The 26,509-nt window shown below is 41.5% G+C and overlaps 1 protein-coding gene and 1 pseudogene across 7 annotated transcripts in view; one reads left to right on the top strand and one right to left on the bottom strand.

The window, feature by feature from the left end:
- The window catches only part of ERG (ETS transcription factor ERG), a 203,034-nt gene that overhangs the window by 106,970 nt on the left and 69,555 nt on the right, over positions 1-26,509 (bottom strand). For 2 of the 7 annotated variants that reach the window (XM_050784570.1, XM_050784573.1), the window contains exon 1: positions 12,059-12,537. The exons of 2 other annotated variants lie outside the window; for them this stretch is intronic. In XM_050784570.1, coding sequence (XP_050640527.1) covers positions 12,059-12,154 — 96 coding nt within the window. In that variant the 5' untranslated portion in view covers positions 12,155-12,537. 3 more of the 7 variants (XM_050784575.1, XM_050784577.1, XM_050784574.1) reach the window with 3 other exon arrangements.
- LOC126950699 (small nuclear ribonucleoprotein G-like) lies at positions 16,835-17,036 on the top strand (annotated as a pseudogene).

Below are 26,509 nucleotides of genomic sequence, written 5' to 3'. Positions count from 1 at the left end.
CAAGATATGAGAGTAAATTAAATAAGAAGACCGTGACTAGGACAAATAACCAGCAAGAGCTCAGAACAGCTAACATTATTAATATCGTTGTTGTTGTTATTATGAGATGAGGTCTTTCGCCAGGTTGCCCAGGCTGACCTCAGATACTGAGGCTCAAGAGATCCTTTGCTTTAGTTTCCCAAGTAACTGAAGTTAAACTACAGGCAACTGCCAGCATGCCTGGCCTGCAACTTACATCTTTTGTACACTACAGCGCGTTACTGTTCAAAGCACATACATGTATTCAGCTGTTTAATCCTTGCAACACTACCAAGAAGTATGAGTTGTTATCAAGACTGACTCTCTTCTACAGGTGAGGAAATGAGGCACAGGGAAGTGAAAAGTGTGGTGGGACAGACACCTGCCCCCAAGCAGTCTGGATCTGCTTCATATAGAGAAACTGGATCCTTAAGAAGGAACATGGGCCTCAATTTCTAAATCGTAACCAGTTCAGCCCTCACTTCTCTCTTTTGTTTGTTTGTTTGTATGTTTGTTTCACTATCCTGGGGAAAAAAAGTGAATAGAAAGGTACTAATAAAAATGAGTTTAATTTCTCAAATTTTATTCTTTATAAAGAATACACTGGTATAGGAGTAAAGACAAAAAATTCAAAAAAGAATCGAGTATTAAAAGATCCTTGATGGTATAACATGAATTATTTTAATTTTGTTTTTAAAGTTTCATTTTCTAAACTCCTATAATAATTGTTTTTCAAATGGGGAAAATGAACAAAGTTTTTATTACTGCCTTTCTTTCTACAATATATTATTCAATGGAGATACTGAACCTGTATTTGCTACAGGTTAAAGAAAATAAAATAAAACAATCCCCAGCCAGGCAAGGGTGATTTTCAGAGAGGATGCCAACAGGGTTCTATCCCATCAGGCATCCATGACAAATCTGTCTGCTGTCTGGTCCTGTAGCACCACCCAAATGTGGTTCAGGCAGCACTGCAAACAATACAGACTCAGGAGATCAGGGAAGTCATTTTGCAAAGAAGCAAAAGGGTCAGGAGGTAGCACCTGTAAGGATGAATGCTGGAGCTGTCTCGTGGAGTTTCACAGAAAGGGGACAAGCTGCACAATGACTGTCTAGGGGCAACAGATGCATAGGAGGAAAGCAGTCTTCATTCAAACAGGGTACTGAGATTGACAGTGTGTCTTCCGACAAGACAAGCAAAAGTATGTGAAGAAATGAGTCCCGAAAGGAAAATATCTCTTTGGACAATTTCATTTCAATTTAATTTCATGTTAAATACAAAATACATATATTGAATATGTGGATAAAATCATTAGAATATATTCATGCATTACATATGTTTATTGTGGCACTATTCACAATAGCAAAGACTTGGAACCAACCCAAATGTCCATCAATGACAGACTAGATTAAGAAAATGTGGCACATATACACCATGGAATACTATGCAGCCATAAAAAAGGATGAGTTTGTGTCCTTTGTAGGGACATGGATGTAGCCGGAAACCATCATTCTCAGCAAACTATTGCAAGAACAGAAAACCAAACACTGCATGTTCTCACTGATAGGTGGGAATTGAACAACGAGATCACCTGGACACAGGAAGGGGAGCTTCACACACCAGGGCCTGTTGTGGGGTGGGGAGAGTGGGGAGGGATAGCATTAGGAGTATACCTAATATAAATGATGAGTTAATGGGTGCAGCACACCAACATGGCACATGTATACATATGTAACAAACCTGCACGTTGTGCACATGTACCCTAGAACATAAAGTGTAACAAAAAAAGAATATATTTGTGCATTAACATCTACATGAGACATGACAGCATCTCACCATGTCTGGCAGTCTCTCGGGGTCAAATGCAATCTCTGCCCCCACCGGGCAGTCATCGGCACTTATGGAATAGGCCAGGCAGAATGCTCTGTTAGATACTACCTCCTTCCCTTTGCAATGCACTGTCCCAGATTGCCTGGGGTGAGAGAAGTGATTGTCTATGAGAGGCACCTTGGAGTGAATGAAAACAGGTCCAGGAAGGATCCCTCAGCATTTTAGAGGCTCAGCATTTTCTGATCACCAAAGAGGGTACTTTACCATGAGGTGACCCAGCAACGAATGGCTGCTGAGTTCTCTGAGTATTTTAGGGAGCTGCAGGAGATCTGGGTGGAGCTGTGGGTTTCCATGTGTAGAGTGTGTAAACATCACATCACCCTTTGGTGCTTCGCCAGTGCTTGAGGAGCTTCCAGGTGCTATTTATTTTGTTTAGTTTATTGTTCAGTGTTATTGTTTGTTGATTTGATCTATTTTTTTTCTCCTACAAAGGGGCCAGTCGGCAAGGACACATCCTGTAGACGGCTAATTGATGATGCCCTATTGTTCAGTGTGTGTGCACTGTGGTTTTATTTGCTTCGGTTCAAAGGACCTAAACAATGCATTCGCTGGAATTTAGTAACTGCTGCAAAATCAGCCCAGAGAACAATCTGTGAGCTGATATTTTTTTGTACCCAAATCTGGTAATCTCTGCTTGACTAAAGAAAGCAAAATCTAAAATGACCTTTCAACTAACCACAGAAAAGGCCTTCCACTGAATCTCAAAGATACTTACTTTTCTACCAAATATAAAACATTCGAATCATGCATCATTTTCCATGATTCAAAGGAGACAGAGGTGCCTACAGGATACGTTATTCATAGACAAGTCTATTCTAGTCTAATCACGTCCCCTTAAAAATCAGCAAGTAGATGACACCGAGGATGAGAACAAGGGACTGAAACCATTACTTTAGAAACTTTATATTTTTACCTGTTTCAAGACAGAATTCTCCTAGAAAAGCTGGAGCAACAAGCTTATTCCCCTTGGAGAGGAGATAACGAATAATGGACGGCGCATTCGGAGAGAGGAAGTTTCCACTGGGGGCCCTTCCTGCATCAGTGCGTCTCTGGTTGGGCTGGCTATCTGTGTAGGAAGTGAACGCAGGAAGTATCTGTCTACAAACCCTTTATCCTCAAGGTAATTGCTGTAGCAGCATTTTACTGTTTACCAAAGCAGTAAACATGTGATCTAAAAAAAGATGTTTTCCATCTCCAGAAGAACAAGGCTTTAAAAAATGTATACATGTGCTTATTTTGTAACTAGCTTCTTATCAAAATTGGTTACAATAGGCATGGGCTTTCAACACTCAGTCAATGAAAACAACTCTTGGGATGGACAGAGGTACCACAGGGATGCACAAGAAACAAAGAAAGGGCTTCCTTCACTAGAATGCTAGCCTAGCAACACATATTTTACATCTTTTCTCCTAAGACCGGCTCAACCGAGTTCATACTGTTTGGCTTACAAAGAATAAAAGTCAACAAAACTATGTTAATTCAAGTTGGTAGAATGAGTAATTCAGAAAGTCCAATAACTCATAAAAGTCACTTACATTTGACCTTGGACAATATCTTACTTTTATGTGAATATAAATATGCTTCCAGTTTAGGAGTTCACACAAGATGAAGTGAAAAGTTAGAACTCAAAAGATGTGTAGTGACTGCTTTTGCTGACTTTTGCCTGGCACAGGCCAAGCCTCCTGGTCCATCTTTTCCTTTGTTTTCTTTTCCATTTTTTTTTTTATGAGACAGAGTCTCGCTCTGTTGCCCAGGCTGGAGTGCAGTAGTGCGATCTCGGCTCACTGCAAGCTCTGCCTCCTGGGTTCACGCCATTCTCCTGCCTCAGCTTCCCGAGTAGCTGGGACTACAGGCGCCCACCACCATGCCCGGCTATTTTTTCATATTTTTAGTAGAGACGGGGTTTCACTGTGTTAGCCAGGATGGTCTCGATCTCCTGACCTCGTGATCTGCCCGCCTTGGCCTCTCAAAGTGCTCCTTTGTTTTCTTTATTCCAGATCAAGCTTGCAAACCTGTCCTGTCCCAGATTTCCTGGGGTGAGAGAAATGATTGTCTATGAGAGGCAGTTTGGAATGAATGAAAAGAGGTGCAGGAAGGATCCCTCAGCATTTAAGAGGTCCAGGAGGGGTCCCCCTCATCATCATTGTTGTCCTTTGTGTTTTTCAAGCCTCCTTCCAGGTGGATAGCGATTGCAATGAGAGAGAAAGAGTATGGAAGGAGAATAAGAAGTATAGGGAGATGCAGAAGGTAACAACGCCCTGATTGTCTCCTTCCAGGACCTGCTGTGCATAGTGTCGGGTGAACTCACCAGAAAGCATTTCCCAGCCCTGTTTTAAGCAATCTCCAATGCAGATCAGGTGCTTGTGAATAACTGGGAGCGCATTGTTTCTGTCAGAGATCTCACTTTATAATGAAGAGATAAAAACATGTTCATCACAGGAAAATGGCCAAATCGGCTACTTGAAAACAAAATTCAATTCACAAACTATTGCAGAAATTGAAAAATAAAAAGGTGGGGGGAAATGCTTTTCATAGATTCCCTGATTTTAGTCTTAGAAGAAAAATGTATTTGGCTTGAATGAACAGGAAAATTAACTAACTTTGATTGAGGAGTTTATGTGTGCCATGTACAGTTCTGGGTTCTTTCAACTTGGTGAATCTCACCATAACCCTGTGAAGTAGGAACTATCACTCTACTCATTGCACAGATGGAAAAGCCTACCTCCTGTGAGGCTGTGGCTTGTCAGAGGTGAAACGGCTGGGAAGTAGAACAGCCAGGGTGTGAACCCCCAAAGCCAGGTGGGAGCCCATTTCCCCTGCCCACGGCAAGGGACCCTCCCCAGTTTCAGGATCCGATAGGGGCACTGCTGTTAGCTCCCCATGTCCTGACGGCAGCACAGTCGTCAGATGGTCACCGTGGAGAAGGCGGAGCGGACCACCCCCATTTTCCTATAAGGGAGCTAGGGCCAGAAGAGGTGCGTTCACCTGGGGAAGTCCTGCAGCATCATACTAAAGCTCCAGGCCACCCTCTCCCAGACGGGCCTCTTTCCACTTCCCCTTACCAGCGGCTCTATCTATGCCTCCCATCCGTTGCACAGAAGATAAGGCCAATCCCTTTTCCACAGAGGCTATTTTAAGGATGCCACGAAGAAATACAGAGTACCAAGTGCCTCCTTGGGCCAAAGATAAAAGTGGGCTGTGCTCTCCGGATTCAGCCTTCATGTTTTTGACGCTCTCTGGAAGGTCAGGGAAGGCATACATGTTGTATGGATCCAAAGAGGACTATGCAATGCAAAACCACATACTTTTTTTTTTTTTTTTTAACTTGGAGCAATGTCTTGGGACATCTACCTCAAATTGAGACACAAACTAATTGTGTTGACAGATTCTGAAGGGTTGTTTCAACAGTTTCTTCTTCCTCAAAGGTGAGCATCATGTGCACACTGTCAAAATTTAAAAAAAAAAAAAAAGATGCAATAAAACCCAATGAAACCCAAAGAGCATGGAGATGAGAAACTCACTGCTGGCTGGTGATTTGAATGAATGGCCTTGGGGGCAATGTGAATGTGGAGGGAGGAGAAGGGTCCTGTCTTCAGTGTCAATACTTGGTAAATTTATAAAAAAAAAAAAAAAAGAAATCAACACATGATTTGCTATACTGTAATTTCATGACAGCAAGGGAGATTTTAAATCATCAAGGCAGAAGGATTTAAAAGTGGAATGTGTTACATGCAAGAGTGCGGGATCTTTGCATAATGTTATTATATTTTCAAAAATTCAACAAGCATTGTTTTTAACAAATGTGTTTAAAGTAACAGCCCTGATGTTAATGTTATGATTGGATTCTGATGTGGCACTTTAAAAATAAATCATTTTGCTTGGCCTTGGCATTTCTTTTCAAAATGTGTCTGTACTTATCTGTGTACAACAGCAGATTGCCATTCTTCCCAGAGTTTAATTCCATGAACACCCTGCTGAAAGACTTGTTAAGGCCTTATGGAAAACTCTGACCTGCGTGTTCATTATTGACGCCCAAGACGAGTGTAAGGAAGTTGATACTTGGGATGAGGAAATTTAAATCAGCAGCTGATCTGGAATCTGGAAGCACTGCCTCTTGGATCTCACCAAATATGGAAAGAATTCTTGTCACTGAGCAAATATAGAATTCAGTGCTAGAGTTTTACCTCTTGAATTTTCTAGAACTTTGTTTTGATTAGCCACCTAGAGTATAAGAACTGCTGCCTATGGGATTTTTCACAGAAGAGGAGATAACATAAAGCACCCAGCAATAATAATTTTCATTCCCCAATTATTTAAATGTGTCTCCATAACACTTAATACATCATGTTTCTCTGCACAGTAATTCGCTATTTACAGCTACAGTGAATAGCAGGAAAAAAGAGATCAGATGATGATAAAGAGAAGGGAGACAGATTTGTGTGACTTGTGTAAGTCACTGGGCCTCTCTAATCCTTTGTCCTTATCTGTAAGAAAGCAGCAGTACCCAGGCTGCTGTGAGGATCACATGAGACACTGTGAGAGTTTAGCACAGGGCTTGGCACATAGCAAGCAGTTATTAGGATGATGTTAGTTTCAATTATGAATTCAAGCTACTTTTTATACTTTCTTAAACATCAATTTAAGTCAATTTTAATTAATGTTATTTTACTAGGAGAAATGTCTCTAAAAACATAAGAATCCCATTTGAAGTCTACAATGATGATTACATTACTCAGATATCTTAATTTCAAATAATTAAAATTAAAATTTATGTTTTCAACAAGTGCTTATTGAACCTCTACCCTTTGCCAGTCACTGCTGAGGACACAGAAGAAATGGATAAGATATCACTAAAAACAGCTTCTGCGATGTCAGTGGGTACACATAAATTATTCACACTCAACAACAAACACCAGCGAAGCTGGGAGAATGTGCTGACAAGAAAGAAAATGAAGAGTGGGAGAGCGGACAGACGGGAATCGATGTTAAACTTCATAAAACATGTCTTGGCCAAGCTCAATAGGGGAAATATGTGGAAAGTAAGCTAGACCAAACAGGGAATAAAAGTATAAATAAGAAAAAAAATCCAGAGGTCACACTGGGCCACTAGCCAAAATGGGTTCACAGCAAACAAACAAAAAAAAAAATGTAGTGAAGTACTAAAATTAAAGAAGTACAAATAAAAATGAGATTCTGTTCTTACCTGTCAGAATGGCAAAGATTCAAAGAGTAAAATATTCAGAGTTGTTACGGGTGTAGTGTGGAAATGGTCTCACATGTGGCTAGAAAAAGGGGGAACTGGTATAATCCTTCCAGAGAATAATCTGGTAATTATTTGTTAAATTGGCAAATATTTAAATTTGGCAAAGACTTAAAACTATGTATACCCATTGGCTCAATAATTCCTTTCTAGGCACCGATACTAATAAAAAGTATTCAAAAAATTAAATAGATGGTGTACTGCAATATAATTAGTGAAACATCGCAAGCAGCATCACTTTATACACGAGGATATTGGTTACAAAAATTATAATACATATTTTAGATAGAATATAATGAAGCATAAAAATTCTGCTTATCAAAAAATTTTAGGAACATGGGGAAATGCTTGTAAAACAATGCTAACTGAGAAGAGCAGGACAGGTAGGTAGCTATAAGGCCAAAAAGATACACACGGTGGAGAGATGTGTCCCAACTGTTAGGAATTTGCTGTGGTTGGTTAGGATCTGTTTTGTCATGACTTTTAAACATTTTGTCTACCATGAGAATTTTTTGTTTATAATTTATGCTAAAAAACAAGAAGTATTTTTTGCAATTCAGGAATAAAGCAGCCAGTGGGGTATTCCAGGGTGCTGTTCCTGTCCTAACCGGAACGCGATGCAGCCGTAGGCCTCTGCCCTCCTTCAGCAGCCTCGGCTCAGAGCAGGACGAAGCCAACCCTGACCAGCACCACCTCGGGTGACCCCTGGATGCTCCACCTGCCCCTGTGTGTGGTACCTGCCCTGCTACACCTTTAACAAGCACCCCTGCAAGCTCCCTCCTCCTTCCTTCCCTGTCCTGTGGCTGCCCAGGCCCAGATGTACCCTGTCTGGGTGTGGGAGGCCACACATCAGAGCAGTCTGTGGCTGTGGGCTTCACAGCTGAAGTGGGGCTGTGGGAAATGTTAAGAGGATTGAGTGCAGAGCCTGAAAGACAATATGGTAGAAAAGGTTACATCCACTGGGGGGCGTCTGATGGCATCCGCCATTTATTGAGGATTGGTGCAAGACAGGGTAGCCATTATGATCCCATTTTACAGGTGAGGAAACTGAGGTCAAACAGGCTAGCTATCTTGCCCAGGGTCACAACAGGAAGGAAGCAAATGCAAGTGTGTCTGTGGCCACGTAAGGTGAGAGAAGTGCGGTCAGGGGTGGTCTGACAGAATCCCCAGGCCAGGGCGCAGCTGTCCTCTATCCTGTGGGATTGAAAGAGCGGACAAGAAGGCTCTCCTGGAGCATTTGAAGTAGCTCCAAAGAAAAGACCCCGCCAGAGCACAGTGTGCTACCAAACACTGGAACAGCCTGGAGACTGTCCCTGTCTCTTCTCTGAGGTTTCGCATTTCAGAGAAACTCTCATCCGTCTGGCTTCCCCGTGGCCTTTACTCTGTGATTCTCTTATGTATCAGCTGTTAAACCAAAAAATCCGCCAAGTTGTTGGGATGCCAATAACAGCTTTGGGTCTCCACCCCCACAAAGGGAATCTTATTCTAAAGTTCTAACTGTATCAGTCATATTTTCCTGAAGACAACAGAAATGGTTGCTTCATTTACTTATTTTTATGTATGCTTTTTTTCAAGAGTTGTTAACCTGTGTTTGTGTTTAAATAAAGATCTGTTTTGCAAAACAAAAATGTTATGAGATAATCACTTATAAATGTAGATAATTAAGAAACGGTTCAGGCTCAGTACATTGTCTGAAAGCATTGCAGTCCTGCACTGTATTTCATGTGGAAACAAAAGGCCACAGATTGAGCCATTCTCACTCCTGCTTTCCGGGGTCACTGAGTCAGGGTGCCTGGCGTGCATGGGTGCATGCACACACAGGCGGAAGGCTAGGGAGAAGCGTGCGGTGTCCACAGAGGGCAGCCTGGATCACAGAGCTGCCCACGACCAGGAGCAGCAAGTTGTTTTACAGTAGTGGCCTATAAAGCCACTTTTCAGCAAGGACAGATACTCAGAGCATACTCTGAAATGACTTATGCAGAGCAAGGCAGCGGCATTTTGCCCCTGGCCTTCCTTCCATTCTCCCGGAATCCCCTGAAAGTAACAAGAACTGATGCAATTCATATTTCACTTAGCCAATGGGTTGATGAAAAATCATATATCTGTAGCTATTAAACTCATTAATCACATCCATCAAAATTCTATGAGGAGTTAACTTTCTTCATGTAACTCTTAGTCTTAGTAAGTTTCCTTCACATGTGATAGCAAATGTTCAAGGAGTGCAAATGTGCAAACATGGCGTATATAATGCAAACTTCATGTCTTTAAATGAATAAAATCGAGTCCTATCAGGTCGTGTTTCAATTACCATCAAACCTTCCCACCTCTGTTAATTCAAAGAAAGTAACTTCTTCAGGCAAGTCATGGAAATAGTACTAGGGTGCCCTCAGATCTCCACCAAGCCTTGTTAGTAACTTTCCACGTCCTGATTTTTAAGATGCTTTCCCCTAACGCTGCTGCCGGCTGCTGGCTCTCTCCACATCCTTCAATGTCAGATCTCTGTGATGACGGAAAATCCCCCACATTCCCTTTTTACACAGTAAGGATCTTTCTAGGATCAGAACTTGCAACCTGGGGTTCATGTTCTCCTTAAAAGGTCCAGGGAGAGAACTGTATTTCTGTTGTAATTCTATGTATTTCTTTTTATGCACCTGAAAGTATCATTCTGAGAAAGGACTGTAGGCTTCATTAGACTTCCCAAATTGCAGATGGCATTAAAAAAAAAAAAAAGGAATCAGGAAAGTCTTTGGGAAATTAGGCTAAAACTCCTAACTGAAGCACAATCGGGTTTTCAGGGCAACAGCAGGATTCCTGGAGTCTGTAGCAAACACTGAGCTGTTTGTGCGGACAGTGGAGCCGGTGAGGTTCAGCACCTGTCAATATTGTCAGATGTCATGAACGCCCAAGGGAAGCACCAAAACCGATCCGTGAATTGTCTGCAAACCATCGGCTTTGTTGCTTCCAAGTCTTTACTAGAACTCTTCAGCTGATCTTAAAATTCACAGACACTTAGACGTAAATGAGCACTCTCACATAAGTTCCCAAAATTCCAAAATTGCTTTACTTCTTCCAGTTGAAATATTTTGTTCTCAATTTCAAGTTGCCAAGGAAAAATGATGGTAAGAATCACAAAGACTGGATAAGAATATTTAGCTTTTCATAGTGCCTCATAGGGTCTTACAAATGGTAATGCAAAAAAATAAAAACTCCACTCAAATGCAGAAAACCAACAACAAATTCAGAGCATCTGATACCTAATCGACTAACTGATTTATTTACTGAAACAACAACAAAAAAACAGAGTGCATTGGAGACTGGAAATTGCCTCTATGGGGGACTGTTTCCTAATTCCAGTGGACAGCCATAATTTTCCCTACGCTAATTTGGGCTTTGCGCTAATGTAATTAAAACTGTAGTCAACAGACTCAGGACCTCCTTTTTCCACTCTATAAACAAGGCTGTAAAATCATCTCATTACTTTACCCAGGAAATCTAACAGAAACATGTCTTAAAGGAAGTCACCTATAAAGAGGGACTATTTTAACAGAAGATTAAAAAAAAATTCACCTGCAGCATTCTAAAGGTTCACTTGGGTACGTACAATAAACACATAATGCAATGGAATAAAATGTTAAATCAAGCATAGTATCTTAGACGAGTGTAAACTATTATTTCCAAAAAATCATTCAGAAAATCAAAAAATATTCAAACTTTCAAAATAGCTTCATGTATTCATAAATGTATATTTTAAATTAAACAGTATAACATATTTGGATGTTTTGCAAAATGTACCTACCTTCTAAAGGATGGTCTGTTATTTCAATGTCCTTTTTAATGCACTAATTTTTGGGGGAAAAAACACATAAGATTGTACCCAAGCTATTCAAGATTGACACAGAATATTTGATTTAACAAACACGAATATAAATAAGGATGAAAACAAGAACAAAAAAAGATAGCAATTTGTGTCACAAAATCAAGTAATTTCTATTCATGCAGCTAAAAGTAGGGCACATTAACCCTCAATTTTATAATTCCTTTCTACAGGAGCCATATTTCAGCAGATTCCAATCCTTGAAGCCAAAGAAAGAAAAGTCTCTATAAGATGAAAGTTCTTGGTACACAGATTTTTAATATATTATTGAACACACCTTGAGAAATAAAAGCTGAACTTCTGAAACACAGTTTCTATGGTACATATGAGTCAAATCTAATACAAACATTTCAAATTATGAAAATACCAAACCAAAGAATATTTTTGAAAATGCCTTGGCCCAATTCTGGGCACACTTCCATTTTCTTATGCACTTTCCAACGAACTGAAAGCCTCATGAAGCCTCATGAAAACACCACCAAATGCTTTTCACCTTCACGCAGCAAAACTAAAGACATGCAACAAATACAATTTTCTTTTTCCTCCACTCAGTATCTGCTTTTGCTGCTGATTTTTTTACATTCCTACAAATGTCACGAAGATATGGTGGCCTTTAAAACAACGGAACAGACCCCCACTCAAGACTGCATGCCCCTAGACTTGCAGTCACCATTAAATTGGCTTTGTTTCCAGGAATCAGGCCATATTTAGGATTGTACCTGTGCAGACTGACCTCCACGTTAATCTCTATATGCTATCTACTAAAAACGTAGGCAAGGAAACGCATCAGACCAAACACCCCAGAGCCCAGAGAACCGACCGGCCATTGCTTTCCAACCCCACAAACCTAACCATCGCTAGGAAGAAATCTTACTCACGGTGCACAGAGAGCAGGTATTTTATTGAAGATAAACATAGAACAGAACAAACCAAATTACCCCCGTTTGAGTTACGAGAACACTCAGTTCTCAGCATGGATGTCCCCCAAATCAAGTCAACATTTGCATCCCATTACCAGCAGCCACTTGCCGAGTATCTCTTCGCTTCCATGGGGACTGCCTGGCATCCCTGATGCTAAGGAGCCACCGAAGAACCTCCAAATGTCCGACATTCACAAACCCATCTTTTGCTTTGACCTGACCCTTCAACCTCTCCGAGTCTGCTGCCTTTTCTCAGACACACATCCAGGCACCGTTAGGGATAGTTAGAGAATCAGAAGATTCAGAAGCGCTCCGAAAAGCCTTTCCAAAAGTAATCCACAGCACTCAACAGTGAATTTAGAAACCCCAATTTTTTTCTGAGTTTGAAGTTTTTAAGCCTTGCGGATGGTTGGAGTAGGAAAAAGGAAATTTACTAGGCAGTGCAAAGGAAATCTTGTTGTCCTCTATTGTGGCAGTGGGGGTGTTGCCCAACCCTAACTTATCTGCCTTGATAAAGGAAACCAAAGAAAAGAGTAACAAGAACAAGATTTTGTCAAATTAAAAGGAACCCTTTCCTTACCTTAATAGTGCTGGCCATAATGCAATCAAGTTTATTGATCGTTAATAAATGTTAATAATAATTATTGCTTCTCTCTGACCAGAAAGTAGTTTTGATGAGGTTGTTTAGAGCGGATGAGATTGTGCTAAGTCTGGGAAATGAAGTCAGCCAATGGCAGGAAGAGGTTTCTATTGGTCCTGGCTGTCCAGCCCAAAGAAACAGGATATTTGGGAGTGGAGAGATAAGAGACCCTGAAAACAATGTTGTTTTTCTTGATGATATGCAGCCAGGAGATTTTTTTTTTTTAATTAAAAAAAGAAAAGGCATCAATTGGGATGGCGACTGCCACAGCAGGTGTGACCGGTGTGCCGCCGTGTGACACACTGCACTGAGACCAAGGCAGGATGCAGATGTGAAGGGACTCCGCATGGCTTCACATGGGCTGCAAGCACCTTGGAACCAAGGCGTTGAGGGCACCCCACTGCCCCGGGTGCCAGCCCTTCACAGCCCAATTCTTCACAGAATTACTAGGACAGAGGACTTGAGCTCCTTTCTCCTAAAAGGAAACTTTGCAGGTGGTGTTTATTTCATGTTAATAGATGGCCATGTTCAGTAACAGCCATTGCTTGGCTGATTTTTAACAACCTATATTTATTCAACATTTCATATGAGTGTTCCAGAACAGTTTCATTTTCTCCTTCCAAATCCTTGCACTTTTTATTTGCTCTACAACAAAGTTGTTGAAAACGCGAGGACTCTAGGCTTATAGTAAACAAGAAAAATAAAGAGGAAAAATAAACCTACCCAAGTCTTGTTTTCAAGTATTTACTTAAAATCCAAATAACTGAAATGGCTACAAACGTCCCGGAATGTCAGCGAGCTGGTCTCACTCTGACAGACATCCATGTTGCAGACAACAGATCCTCACAGAACTTTTGGCTACCCAGAGATGCCATGTGAGGGCCCCATGACATGTTTAAAATCCAAGCTATAAGTTCAGGGTCACAGGTCTGTTTTCTCCTCGAAGGAAGTACAGCAAATGCAGGCCTGAACATTCCTTAGAGGGTTTCAGGACTCTAATTACTCATTTTCAGGAAATTGCTTGGAAGAAACATTTTGCTTTGAATCTAGCTACAGGAACGCAGGACCCATAAAGAGGTGTGGTCTCAATAGGGACCCGAAGAACACAATAGACCAAATCCTGAGTCATCTGGCAATTCCTGGTCGCAGAGTTGGACGTTCAGTAAATGGATTTCACTCAGACTTTAGGCCAGCATGTGTCAGAGTTCTGCCCACCAGCCCAAGCCGTTCTGGCTTTTATTATATACCTCTGATTTATCACCTCACGTTAGGATAGAAGAAGAAGGAGGAGAAACATAAGGAGGGAAAGGGGGAGGAAGGAGAGGAGGAGGAGACAGGGAAGAGGGTGAGAAAAAAAGGAAGGACAAAGGAAGGAAGAGAGAAAGGAGGATGGGAAGAAGGAGGGAGGGAGAGAAAGAAAGAAGGAAAAGGAAAGAAAGAGTATATTGTAAGAAAATCATTCTGTGAAAATCAGAACTTAAGTTCTCAGCACCTACATTATGAGGGGGTGTTGATTTCCGCTCTTTTCATCTCTGAACAATGAATAAGATGGCAGGCTGATTAAAATTTTGTTTCCCCGAAAATTTCAAAGTCCTGAGCTGTTTTATCTGGGCAGCTTCCACTAGAATTCTGTAGTGCTGAGGAGAAAAGCTCTCTCAGCTTCCCCGAGAGTCCTTGCTTTTTGTTCTCTCCTAAGAAGCATCAATGTGAAATGTTAACTGTGGCCCCCGCATCATGTGACGCCCGATTATGCATTTACCAAACACCAGTTTTAAATAAGATGAACGCTTTGCTAACAAAATAGCCACGGGAGAAAACCCTGCGTGGTCCCGCCTCACCCACGCCTCCTGGTTGCTAATCCAGCCCTCAGTTGTTCCCTGAAGCAGGAAAGATTAGCATTTCTACCAGGACCTAATGCTTCAGTGATGATTTGACCCGAACTCCCTGGTTCTTGCCTAATGCAAATCAAACTGTGAAGAGTGGGATTTCTTACCCCTCTATTTTGAAATAATTTCCAACTTACAGAAAAGCCACAAGATAATACACAAAACTCTTAATACCCTTCTCCTGGTTAACTCTGATTGTCTGCTGGTGCCAATGTACATCATTTGCTCCACTTTCTCTCACACACGCTCGCTCGCTCTCAATCTCTGTCTCTCCCTCCCATATTTATTTATAACACACATGTATAAATGTATACATTTATTTATAACACACATGTATAACACACATGCAGGCATATATCCTTCATTTTCTAATGAATAAAAATATTGTTTTCTAAGAGACAAATTTATTTATTGGATACTAAAAAAGAGAAAAACAGGTGCTATTATTTGACCAATATTCGAAAGTGATCCAATAAAAAGTTAATTTGGGGATACTGAGTGGTAAATTCTGTTCCAAAATTTTACAAAGGAAACTCTTCCTCATTTCTAATGACAAAATGTTTGATTGATTCCTGTCGTCTTCAAAGAGAATAATTCTTTTTTTTTTTTTTTGAGACGGAGTCTCGCTCTGTCGCCCAGGCTGGGGTGCAGTGGCCGGATCTCCGCTCACTGCAAGCTCCGCCTCCCGGGTTCACGCCATTCTCCCGCCTCAGCCTCCGAGTAGCTGGGACTACAGGCACCCGCCACCTCGCCCGGCTAGTTTTTTGTATTTTTAGTAGAGACGGGGTTTCACCATGTTAGCCAGGATGATCTCAATCTCCTGACCTCGTGATCCACCCGTCTCGGCCTCCAAAAGTGCTGGGATTACAGGCTTGAGCCACTGCGCCCGGCCGAGAATAATTGTTGATGTTCCAAATGGCATCATAGCATCCAAGCCTGGTAATCTCTGATTATTTAATGTAAAGTGTTTTAAAAAAAAGAACAAAAAGAAAACACTTTGACTCTTGATAGCACAAGGCACATTTTTTTTTTTTTTGAGACGGAGTCTCGCTCTGTAGCCCGGGCTGGAGTGCAGTGGCGCGATCTCGGCCCACTTCAAGCTCCGCCTCCCGGGTTCACGCCATTCTCCTGCCTCAGCCTCCCGAGTAGCTGGGACTACAGGCGCCCGCCACCTCGCCCAGCTAATTTCTTTGTATTTTTAGTAGAGACGGGGTTTCACCGTGTTAGCCAGGATGGTGTACGATCTCCTGACTTCGTGGTCCACCTGCCTCGGCCTCCCAAAGTGCTGGGATTACAGGCGTGAGCCACCGCCTCTGGCCAAGGCACACCTATTAACTAGAATATAGTAGTGCAGAAACCGTTTCCCAAACATTATCCTACGGGGGAATTATCTTAAGATGCAGATATCACTTCAGCTTTCCTCACCTGTACCCCAAGTCTATGCTATTAAATGGCCTCATCCCTACACCACCTAGCAGCCTAAGAACCAGGATGCCTTTCCCACCTGATACCTCCTCTCCCTAGGGAAAGATGTCCTCCAGGTCACCACACAGACCAAGTTAGGGGGCAGTACGGCACACGGCCCCTACCTGAGGCCCATCCAGGCCCAGCCTGTCAGGATAGGGTCCTTTTTCACTCTCCCTGAGACACAGCAAATACCACACTAGACCAGCACAGCCCACCCAGTGACTGTGGGCAGCAGAATCTATGAATAAAGTGTACATTTCCATTGTGTGCTTCTCCTGCACAAACCCATCTCCTGTGAATCTGCCAAGACCTTTCACTAGTCTGCTCACGTTTTACTCCAAAGAAAGAAACAAAATAATATAAAATAAATATACCATAAATTCACTGTCACAATAAAAGAAGCACTATTTTTATTTATCCTAAAACCTTTTCTTCCCATTTTCTAAAGATTGAGCAAGTTCTCATTCTTTTTCCCTTACTAACTTCTCTGTATGGAATATGGGGAGGCAGGTCAGGAGCTGAGAACACTCTGAATGACAGCCACATGGTTCTCAATGTGATACATGTGCAGAGCAAAGACAGGGGACTCATCTGAACCTCCACATCTGTGGGGACACAACAGAAGATTCACTCATGACTCATTCATGTCTTTATACATCCATACAATGGAATGCCCACCCTCCTCAAAAACATTGCAGGAAAATGATGTAGTAGATGAACACTTAGAAATATGGATAACTGCTCTGATATCCTACCTGGTTAGTTAAAAATCACAGTATATAGGAGAATTATATCATAGACCCATTTTGTTAAAAAGGCAGATGGGGGTGGCCATGCATTCCATTCCAAGGCATCTGTGAACCTGAGGAACAGACACCATGAGCGAAGCTCACCTTCCCGAGTTGAAAAATGAAATTCAATGGTGGCAGACACGTCCAAGGAATATTACGGGGACTTGATCCCTTTCCGAATCTTGTGATAGATGAATGTGTGGAGATGTCAACTAGCTGGCAGCAGAACAATATTGGAATGGTGGTAATACAAGGAAATAGTATTATCATGTTAAAAACTTTGGAATGAGTATAAATAATGGCTGTTCAACAGAGAAACCCATGTCCCCTCTCCAAAGGGCCTGTTTTACTATATGTAAAAATTAGGTCATGTATGTTTTCATATTAGACTTTTTGTTAAATAACCTTTTGTAACAGTCAAAAAATAAAAAATAAATAAAAAGGCAAAGTAAAAATATTGACAGCTATATATATTACAATACTAGTGGCAGAGAAGCTTCTTGCTTTTTCCCCTTCTTCTTTGCTTCACTTATATTTTCAAAACATAAATTTGTAATAAACATAAATTATATCCTCATATAAAAATACGTAAGTAACATGCAATATTGTACATTTTTGTAAATGTCTGAAAGATACAGGTATGTTCTGGAAAAAGTGCAGCCCACAATACTTGTAGGAGTCAAACCTTTTATGCATGCACACCCAAATGCATGTTCTTTTTTAAATGTCTACAACAAGCATCGAGCTCTTATTTTTTTTTTTTTTCCATTTTATTAAGAAAACCCAGAAACGCTCATGAGTTTTGTGGAGGCCATCTATGCAGCATTAATCCATTCAGGTGATATTAATGGCACGCCTTTTCCTGCCAGGAACTCTGGTAGGCACTCAGGAAGCCAGGATTACAGGGCTCTATCCAGTTACCACGTGTCTCGGCATTCGGGAAGCCTATCTGTCTCCTCAAATTCTGCACACGTAAAACTTCGAGCCTGGGAGCGACCCATGAAATGCAGGTTTTTAACGACAAAACAATAGGATAAAAGTGCTGTATATTGTCCTTAAGATGACACATGAATTTAAAATGCATAGTGTTTGGATTATTCATGAGAGCCCTGCAAGAACGACGTCCCAAGGATTTTTGCCAGGAACATGCCTGAGATTGTAGATAAGAATCAAGCATCTGGGGCTGCCGCACAATGGAAAACTCCAGCACTCTGTGGAACTTTCCCATCCGCAGCAGTTGGTGGATTTGCCGGAGAACATACGCGGCATTAAGACACGCTCAGCCCTCAAGGGCACCCAGTCAGTGCTGTTTAAGGACGGCTTTTCTGTTCACGGCATACTTCATAATTATAGCTTCACTCCATTGGATACAACTACGTGAGTATGTGTGTATGAGTGTGTGAGTGTGTGTATGAGCATGTGTGTGTGTGCGGGGGTGGGGGGGTTGGGGGGAGTGCCATATCCCCCAGCAGCACATTAAGAAATAATCCAATTACAATTTAAATAACCATTGTTTCAACACTTTCTCTAAGTGGTGAATGTATTCTTCAGTCTCTTGGTTGATCTGAACTAATAGAAACCAAGGAAGCTGTTATCACATACCAAATCCTCAACTTCTCAACAGCAAGTTGCAATTTCCTTAATATTGAAGCACACGTCAGTTCAGTTCTATCAGCTCACATGGAGCAATGATTTCAATAAACACAATTTCATAAGCATCCCACACATTCTCAAGTTTATGCCAATTTTGCTCTTACTCAACTCCACATGACTTTAAAAATGCAGGAATATTAAAACCATTATCAAGGACTCCAAATATGCCAATGTACTATCTGTGGTTTTAAGAAAGAAATCTAAGAGGAGAGTAATTATTTTGTCACCATTATTTAGTTTAAAAGAAATTTTAAATGTATTGTTCCAATTATTAGGCTTCTCTATATATTCTGGAAACCATTAAATGAGTTTCAACTTCTTTATCCATGTAACTGGGTATAGCTGAGCATAGATGTTACAGACATCACGGTGCCACTGGTGCCCATAAGGCTTGGCATACCCACAGGGCACATCATTAAGAGTCATGAAAGTATCTGACTAGCATCCCCCTCTACCCCCGACTCAGATCCAAAGTATGCTTTCCCAGGTACTGTCCCCTGTCACCATCCTTGGCCGAACTGACAATTTATCCCAGGTTGTTGAAATTAATTTTGTTTGATTTCTAGCCAGAATTTTAAATGATTTTTTAAGAACTGTGTCAATCTCACCTATAAGATACTAAACAGCATCACTTGTTTTTGTCTTAATCTGTCACTATTTTATGAATTATTTTCAAAGAAAATACAGATTACTTCTTAAAGAAAGATCATAAGTGGCACTATAATAGTATTCAACTGAGAGAAATTCATGGAGAAGCCTGCATTAATAATTTTTCCTGCTGCTTCCTAAAATCGGCTTTTAGTTTTCGGTTGAGGTGGACTTTAATTCGACATCACCTCATCCGATGATTTATTTGCTAATTTATTTCTATCACGAATGGAATCAGAAATGAAGCGAAGGCAAAAAATCTTTGCCACAAATTCATTTGTATTTGCATGAGTATCACCAGGCTACCTGCGGATGCAATGAAGCCCTGTACCTGTGCTTGAAGTCGGGAGCACAGCACACTGGGAGTCTGTCTCAGCGCAGTAACTGCTACATGGAACACTCCACACAGTATCCTCTCCGCCCGAGCCCTCCTCATCCCTCACCCCCTCTCCACACCTCACCCTCTCCACACTGTATCATCTCCTACTGCAAGCAACGCAGAGGACACAGAGGTGCAGCTGACGTGAAGGCAGGCCAGTTCTTTTCCAATTCACTCATATGAAAATCTGTTAAATCCTGTTAAATGCACCGACTTGAACTGAAACGATGATGTCAGTAAACTGGTTGTTGTCATCTGATGCCCACACAGATCTCAGCACATCTTTTGGGAAAGGCTGCAGTGTTCAAGGGGTACTAGAAATGCTCTTTCGGAGTGGACTGGCCGTGATAAGTCAAAAAATATGACAGCCGATAGGGATAAATCATGGTTTTCCCACTGTGCAGTTGCCTGGTGGAGATTATTCTAGCTTTTATTTACAGCTACAAAAATAATCCTGCCTCAAGGATTTTAGGAAGCAACCACCTCCTGCCCAAAGAACTACACTGCATTGTTGACTTGCCAGCTAGAAACCAGACGTGAGCCGTGTAGGGAAGTTCCCTTTGAACGGCTTGAATTGTTGTCACTAGAGGGTGCTAAACGTCCCTCAAAAAGGCCTTTAGAGCGCATACTAGTATGCCTCATTCTTGATTTAAATTCTTCGAATTGACATTATTTCACCAAGTGGTCTCATTTTTTACTTGTTAAAATTAAGATCTAACATTTATAATGCAGAAATGGGTTTTCTTTTGGAAAAATTTGAATTCTTCATTATTATAGAACATAAAGAAATATACATGTTTTAGGAGTAAAGATGAATGACACAGATCTGAATATAAGATTCAAGGCATAAATCTGGGGGGTGAGACTTGACCATGCAAATTGTATAATTGCTTTATGCCACTGTTAATGATTTTAAAGCCTGAACAATTTTCCACTTTACAATAATTTTAGATTGTTCGATATGTTGCCAAATGTGAGTTGCATCAAATTCGGTAAATTTAGAGGCTGTTTGTTTTCTCTGTACACAATACTGATGTCAGGGCTAGTGCCTGCCTAAACTCAGAAACGAGTAGATCCTTTCCAGAAATAAGTGTTATAGGAGGAATATGGATTATACTATAATACGTTAGATGTGAAAAATACCTCATGGTCCCTTCCTTTCTCAAAAAAACCACGTAGTATTTTGGAATATGCATGGAGTATATCGCTTCTAAAAATGGTACTTTATGTATATATGAAGTAAAATAAGCCTTAAAACTTCATATGCAGATTTTCTTGAAAATATTATATTTTTACACTTATTATACATTTACACTGACTCTTTGGTCATCAAAACATTATACACTTAAGCAAAAAGAAATATAATCAATTTTGCAACTTTCCTCTTTCTGTCTTTGCTTGTACTTGAAAATATCTGCAGTATTTCCTTTTCTCTCCCCTCCCACTTTGGTTCATATACCAAGGAATCGTGAGGTCAATGGGTGACAGTTGTTTGTTTGTGTTCAGGGCTGTCGGGCAGGGCTGGGTGTGGGTAAGGTTCTGACCGACATCTGAAGAGGCTTCACCCACTGCGGTTTAGGATACATTTTCCTCTCGCTCTGCCAGTAGAACAGGGAGGCTCGTTTTCAATGTGTTCTACAGAAGGATAATTAAGGCAGTGTTTCATCTGCTCATCTGCTATTTTTAAAGGGAAACAAACATAACCTTTTCATGTGAGAGGCATCGCAAACTAGATGGGAGGAGGCCTGGACCCTGTAACAGTCGTACGTTCCAGTTCCAGCTTTGCTGGGGTGCAACTGCTGATAAAAGACGCTGGCTCGAGAAAAAGCGACCCTGGGCTCTGCACCGCCAGCAAGCACAATACGAATTGCTAATGATGAGCTGGCTTAGGTAGGAACTGAGGACTGTGAGTGCAGGGCTAACCTCTAGTTCACAGGAGGGGTCACTGGCACGCACTGGAGGTGGGGAGCCTTCGTGATATGTCTCCGAACGGAAGAGTCCGTGCAGCATCCTGATATCAGGGACCTTGGCTTCATCCCCAACTGCTTGGTGACCCCAATGCGTCATTTAATTCATTTGTGCCAATTTTCCTTTTTCAATCAACCAGTAACTTTGCAGGTTTGTTCAAAGAAGAAACTAAAATGCACTGGAGATGGAAGGCACCCATCTTCCTGGAGCCCCAGTGCTGACACTGGGAGGGGAGCCCCAGAGATTCCCTCATGACTGTGTCAGTGATGGCCCTCAACAAGCACTTGCTGAATGAGTGAATGAACGAATGAATGAACGAAGCCGGCCACAGAGCCAGGAGTATCAGGGAAGGGCAATACTGGCTGTGTCAGTGGCTAGTCCAGGAGAGCCCTTCAAGAACCCAGAGTTTGACTTGAACTTGGGACTTCCCTGGGATGGGTAAGGTTCTCTCAACAGCAGTTGACAGGAGGGCACTGGGACAGGCCCAGCCAGTTTCAGTCCAGCCAGCTGTGGCTCCCCTGAAGGGATGTGGCCAGGCCCAGCTATGGCCAAAGCACCAGCCAGTCCCTCAGTTCTGAACAGAACGTACCCAGCATGAGTGCCTTCATTTGCTTTTAAAATGCCTGCTGACCATCCACAAAGTTAAGATGATAGCTGGGACTTAAGTTGTGAGGAACCAATGGCTCCCCCATCACTCTCTCACACACACACATGCACATGCACACACACACAGACACACACACACAGATGCATGTACACATACACAGACACAGACATGCACATACACACATACACACACAGACACATACACAGAAGCACACACACAAACATATAGACACATGCATGCACACAGACCCACATACACATACACACAGACACACACATGTGAAAACACATACACAAAGACACACATACACACAGGCACAAAGACAGACAGACATAAACACACATACATAGAGACACACATAAACACACATACATATACACAGACACACATCTAAACTGACACACACATGCACACACAGACACACATACACACAGACATATGCACACAGACACACAGAAGCACACAAACACAGACACACATACACACAGGCACACAGACACACACACACATGCAGACACACACATACACACAAAGACACATATAAACACACACACACGCACACATATATATACATACAGACACACAGGCAGACACAGACACACATATACACACACACAGACACACAATGGATGGTATTGATATCTATGAATAGATGAGAGAGAGAGACAGAGCAGGAGGTCATCTGCTCCCCACCCCTCTTCTCCCCACTGTCACCACCTCTCTCCCAAGTCTCGCTGCAGGCCCTTTGAGCTGTGGAAGTGGCTTTTTTGGGCTGTCTTCTCAGATTGGGTCATTGGGAAGTGAGGAAGGTAAATTTTCTCTAAGAGACCTCCCAAATCTGTATCTTATGAGATTTTCGTCTCAATAATTGAGCTAATATTACCTGTAAGCAAGTGGATAGTCAATTAAAAAAAAAAAAAATACCAGCTGTAAGAACGAATGAATGAATGAGTGGATGAGTGGATGAGTATACATCCTCTATTTTGCTGGCATCGTGATAAGTTTACAGCAGATTTATCTGGATTTCAATATAAAAGAATAGCTCCCATTTGTATACAGCTTAGTCCTTGTAATTTTCCAAAGTAACTCTGATTAAAATTATTTCCAGCCAAACTATTTAGGCAACTGGGTTGGTTTCACACGTACTTATTAGAAACCATTAGAACGGCATATTGATTGCATTTCTAGACATTTGCCATGTCACCATGGCAACTGTATTTCCCAAGATGGCCCAGTAGGATTTCCCCTCATGCATAACCTTCTATAAAATGACACTGGCTTTGCTTCCATCAGAAAGTGAGGTCCATGTTCTCACTCCTGGAATCTGAGTGGGGCTGTGACTACAGCAGAAGTTCAGCTATGTGGCTTCCAAGGCTACCTCGGAAAGGTGATAAGAACTTCCACCTGAATAGAGCTTCTGCTTGATTTTCTTGGGAACAGCCACTCTTAAACCTCAGCCACCACACGGGGAGAAAGCCCAAGCCATGTGACGAGGCCATTTGTAGTTGTTCCGGGTATCAGTCCCAGCCCACAGCCAGCATCAACCCCCAGAGGTATAAACGAAGAAACCAAGATCAATCCAGCCCCAGCTGGCACTATAAGAGACTCCAAGCAAATAATATCTATCTCAGCCCAGTCGAGCCCTGGAACCATGAGAGACTCCAAGCAAATAATATCTATCTCAGCCCAGTCGAGCCCTGGAACCATGAGAGATTCTAAATAATAAAGTGATCATTGTGATTTTAAGCCACTGAGTCCTGGAGTGATTTGTTATACAATGACCGGGCATTGGCATACCATCAGAAGATTCCTTACTCAAGAAGAAACTTTTACAATGTTGCTACAGCAGAAAATATTCCTTCTGTATGATCATTCATCCATTCATCAGATCTTGATTGACACTGGCTATGTGCTAAGCATTGTCGGTCACTGAAGGTGCAGAAAAGAAGCAAAGCAGTATTCAGCCAAACAAACAACTTGCATATTGGATAGAGAGAAAAATATGCCAAAATTACAACAGTATTTTGACCCAATGGAAAGGACCTAAGAAGGGAACATCAACAGTTCCTTCCTATTCTTTTCCACCCTTTTTCTTTCTGGACCCATTAAATGTAGAGGTGCCTCAGGGTCACTTTACCCCATGAGAGTAGGTACCCTCCTCCCCCATCCCTAACTTTGATCTTCACTCTACGCCCAATGCCAGCAGCTCCCCAAGCTCCTCCACGCTGCTGGCACCCCACTCCCATTCTCTGGAAACATCTCTGCCCATCAACCTCAGATTACTTTCCCAAGGAGATGTGGGAAAACTTCAATTTTCCCCTCTGCGACTTGCAGAGAAATGGGGGTGGTAAATGAGAAGCAGAGGGAGAGGGTAGGGGTTCATTACCTTGAGTTACTAAAAAGAAAAGCCCTAGTGTTTAGAAGGCGCTGTTATTATTTTCTCTGAAACATTAGCTCCTAGAAATCAGGGGCTCTGTCCCTAGCATGGTCTCTAAGGCTTGCAGGACGCCCCGGGGGCTTCCCTCAGTCAATTTTGACTCTAATGAGAGCCATCTGGAAGGCTGCAATGGTGGGCCTCGCTGACCACTGGACAGGGCCTTCGCTGTGGGCACAGGGATGTGCACAGGTTCACAGAATGTGTCTCCCTTTCTGAGAACCATGGTCCTGTGTGCTCCTTTCCCAAGGAAAGCAGGAGAAAGAAAACCCACAGTCCTGAGTGGGATTCTCCCCAAACATCTATAAAGCTTCTTTAAAGAAGTCAAGTTATCATAATTAAACTCACATATGGAACGCCTGTAGACAACGCGTTGCTGTTCCAATCCCAGGGAGTCAGGGCACCCAAAGCTCACCTCCCAGACGGAGCTAGGATTTGAGATACTGGATTCCACATTACTTAAAGCTGTTCAAGCTTTTCATCAGGAATGGAAAGCATTAATGCATCTCACACGTCACTCTCTGTTTTATGGAATTCTTACACTGGGGAGCTCTTTTTATTTTACTATTTTTCTTTAATAGCCAGAACACTGAGAAGTTCGCAAAGACATTTTTCAGCTGCCTTTAGTGACCCTTAACTCAAGAGGTTTTGCCTAATCTGTAAATTGGAGTTGAAAATATTTCTGTACTTTTGGAGTGGGGAGCTTTTTGTCTTTAAAAGAGTGGAACGACACTAACAATAGGGCTATACATACATTGTGCTTCTTTGTCAGTTACTGCAAACCAAAACCAGATGTGAAGTATCAGCGGCTACCTCATAGTGACCCATGGAAGCTGAGGCTAATCCAGATCATTCTTAATAACTCAAAACTGCCACCTTTTAACCACCTAATTTTTTTCTCACTTACAAATGCAAAAAAAGGAATTGACAGTACACATTGAAATCCATTTTCCCCTGACCACTTACAGATTTTCTCCAATAAGAGCCAGGAATAAAAGCTCACTCCACTAAATCAAGCAGCCGTCGTCTGAATACGCTTTAGTTTAGGTGATCATCACCTTGAACAAACCAAGATCTGGAAGGAAGGTTTCTGATCTTTAACAAACCAAGATTTGAAAACTAGATATTCCTGTCATGACCTTTCCCCAACATTCAGTATGTAAGGGATTCATTGGATCATTAGACTGCTTATAATAAGAAAACACAGAAGGTTTACTGTGAAGAAGTTAGAAACCTAACAAATGTTTCCCTAATATTGAAACCCCCTGAATTTTCAATAATTTTCCTGAATTTAAAGGTAATGAATATAAATGAAGAACAAAATCAATAGATACAGGAATGATTCATAACCTTCCAAATGAATAAATCAATCATTCCGCCCTAAATTTGAACATTCAATCAATATTTTGTCTATTTACTAAATCTAAGAGGAACTACTTTAACATAAAACTAAATATGAAATGATTTCCAACACTGGATATTGTGTTTTACCTTACAGCAGGCTCAAAGTGGAATGCCTGTGGGTCCAAAGCTAGGCATTGATTGATTTTTAATACCTACAAATACAGCAGTTACACTGTCATGCTACAAATGAGACTTCCTACACTGAAATTAGACTATACATATGTAGAGATAAAAGATAAGATACAATCATATCATATTTCCTGAAATCTAATACTTTGGATGGTAAGATGTAAAGCACATCATGATTTAAAGTATCACTAGGAAAGAAAAAACAATTCTGCCAATCAAAATTCACCATAATACTTTCTAATCAATCAATTGTAAGACACATCCCAATTTTTGAGCAAGAATAAACATGTTTAAATTAACACAAATTGGTACACTTGTGATGCAACAAATCATAAAAGCACTAAAATGTCACTGTAATAGACCACAAGGTTTCTCAACCTTGGCAGCATCGACATTTCGGGTTAATTATCTGTTGTGGGGGCTGTCCTGTGCATGGCAGGATGTTTGCTAGCATTCCTGGCCTCTACCCACTAGATGCCAGTAACACCTCACTGACTCCAATTATGACAACCAAAACTGTCTTTAGACATGACCAACTGT

The sequence above is a fragment of the Macaca thibetana genome, chromosome 3 (assembly GCF_024542745.1).
Source record: "Macaca thibetana thibetana isolate TM-01 chromosome 3, ASM2454274v1, whole genome shotgun sequence".
Lineage (NCBI taxonomy): Eukaryota > Metazoa > Chordata > Mammalia > Primates > Cercopithecidae > Macaca > Macaca thibetana.
This window is presented reverse-complemented; position numbering and strand designations above follow the sequence as displayed.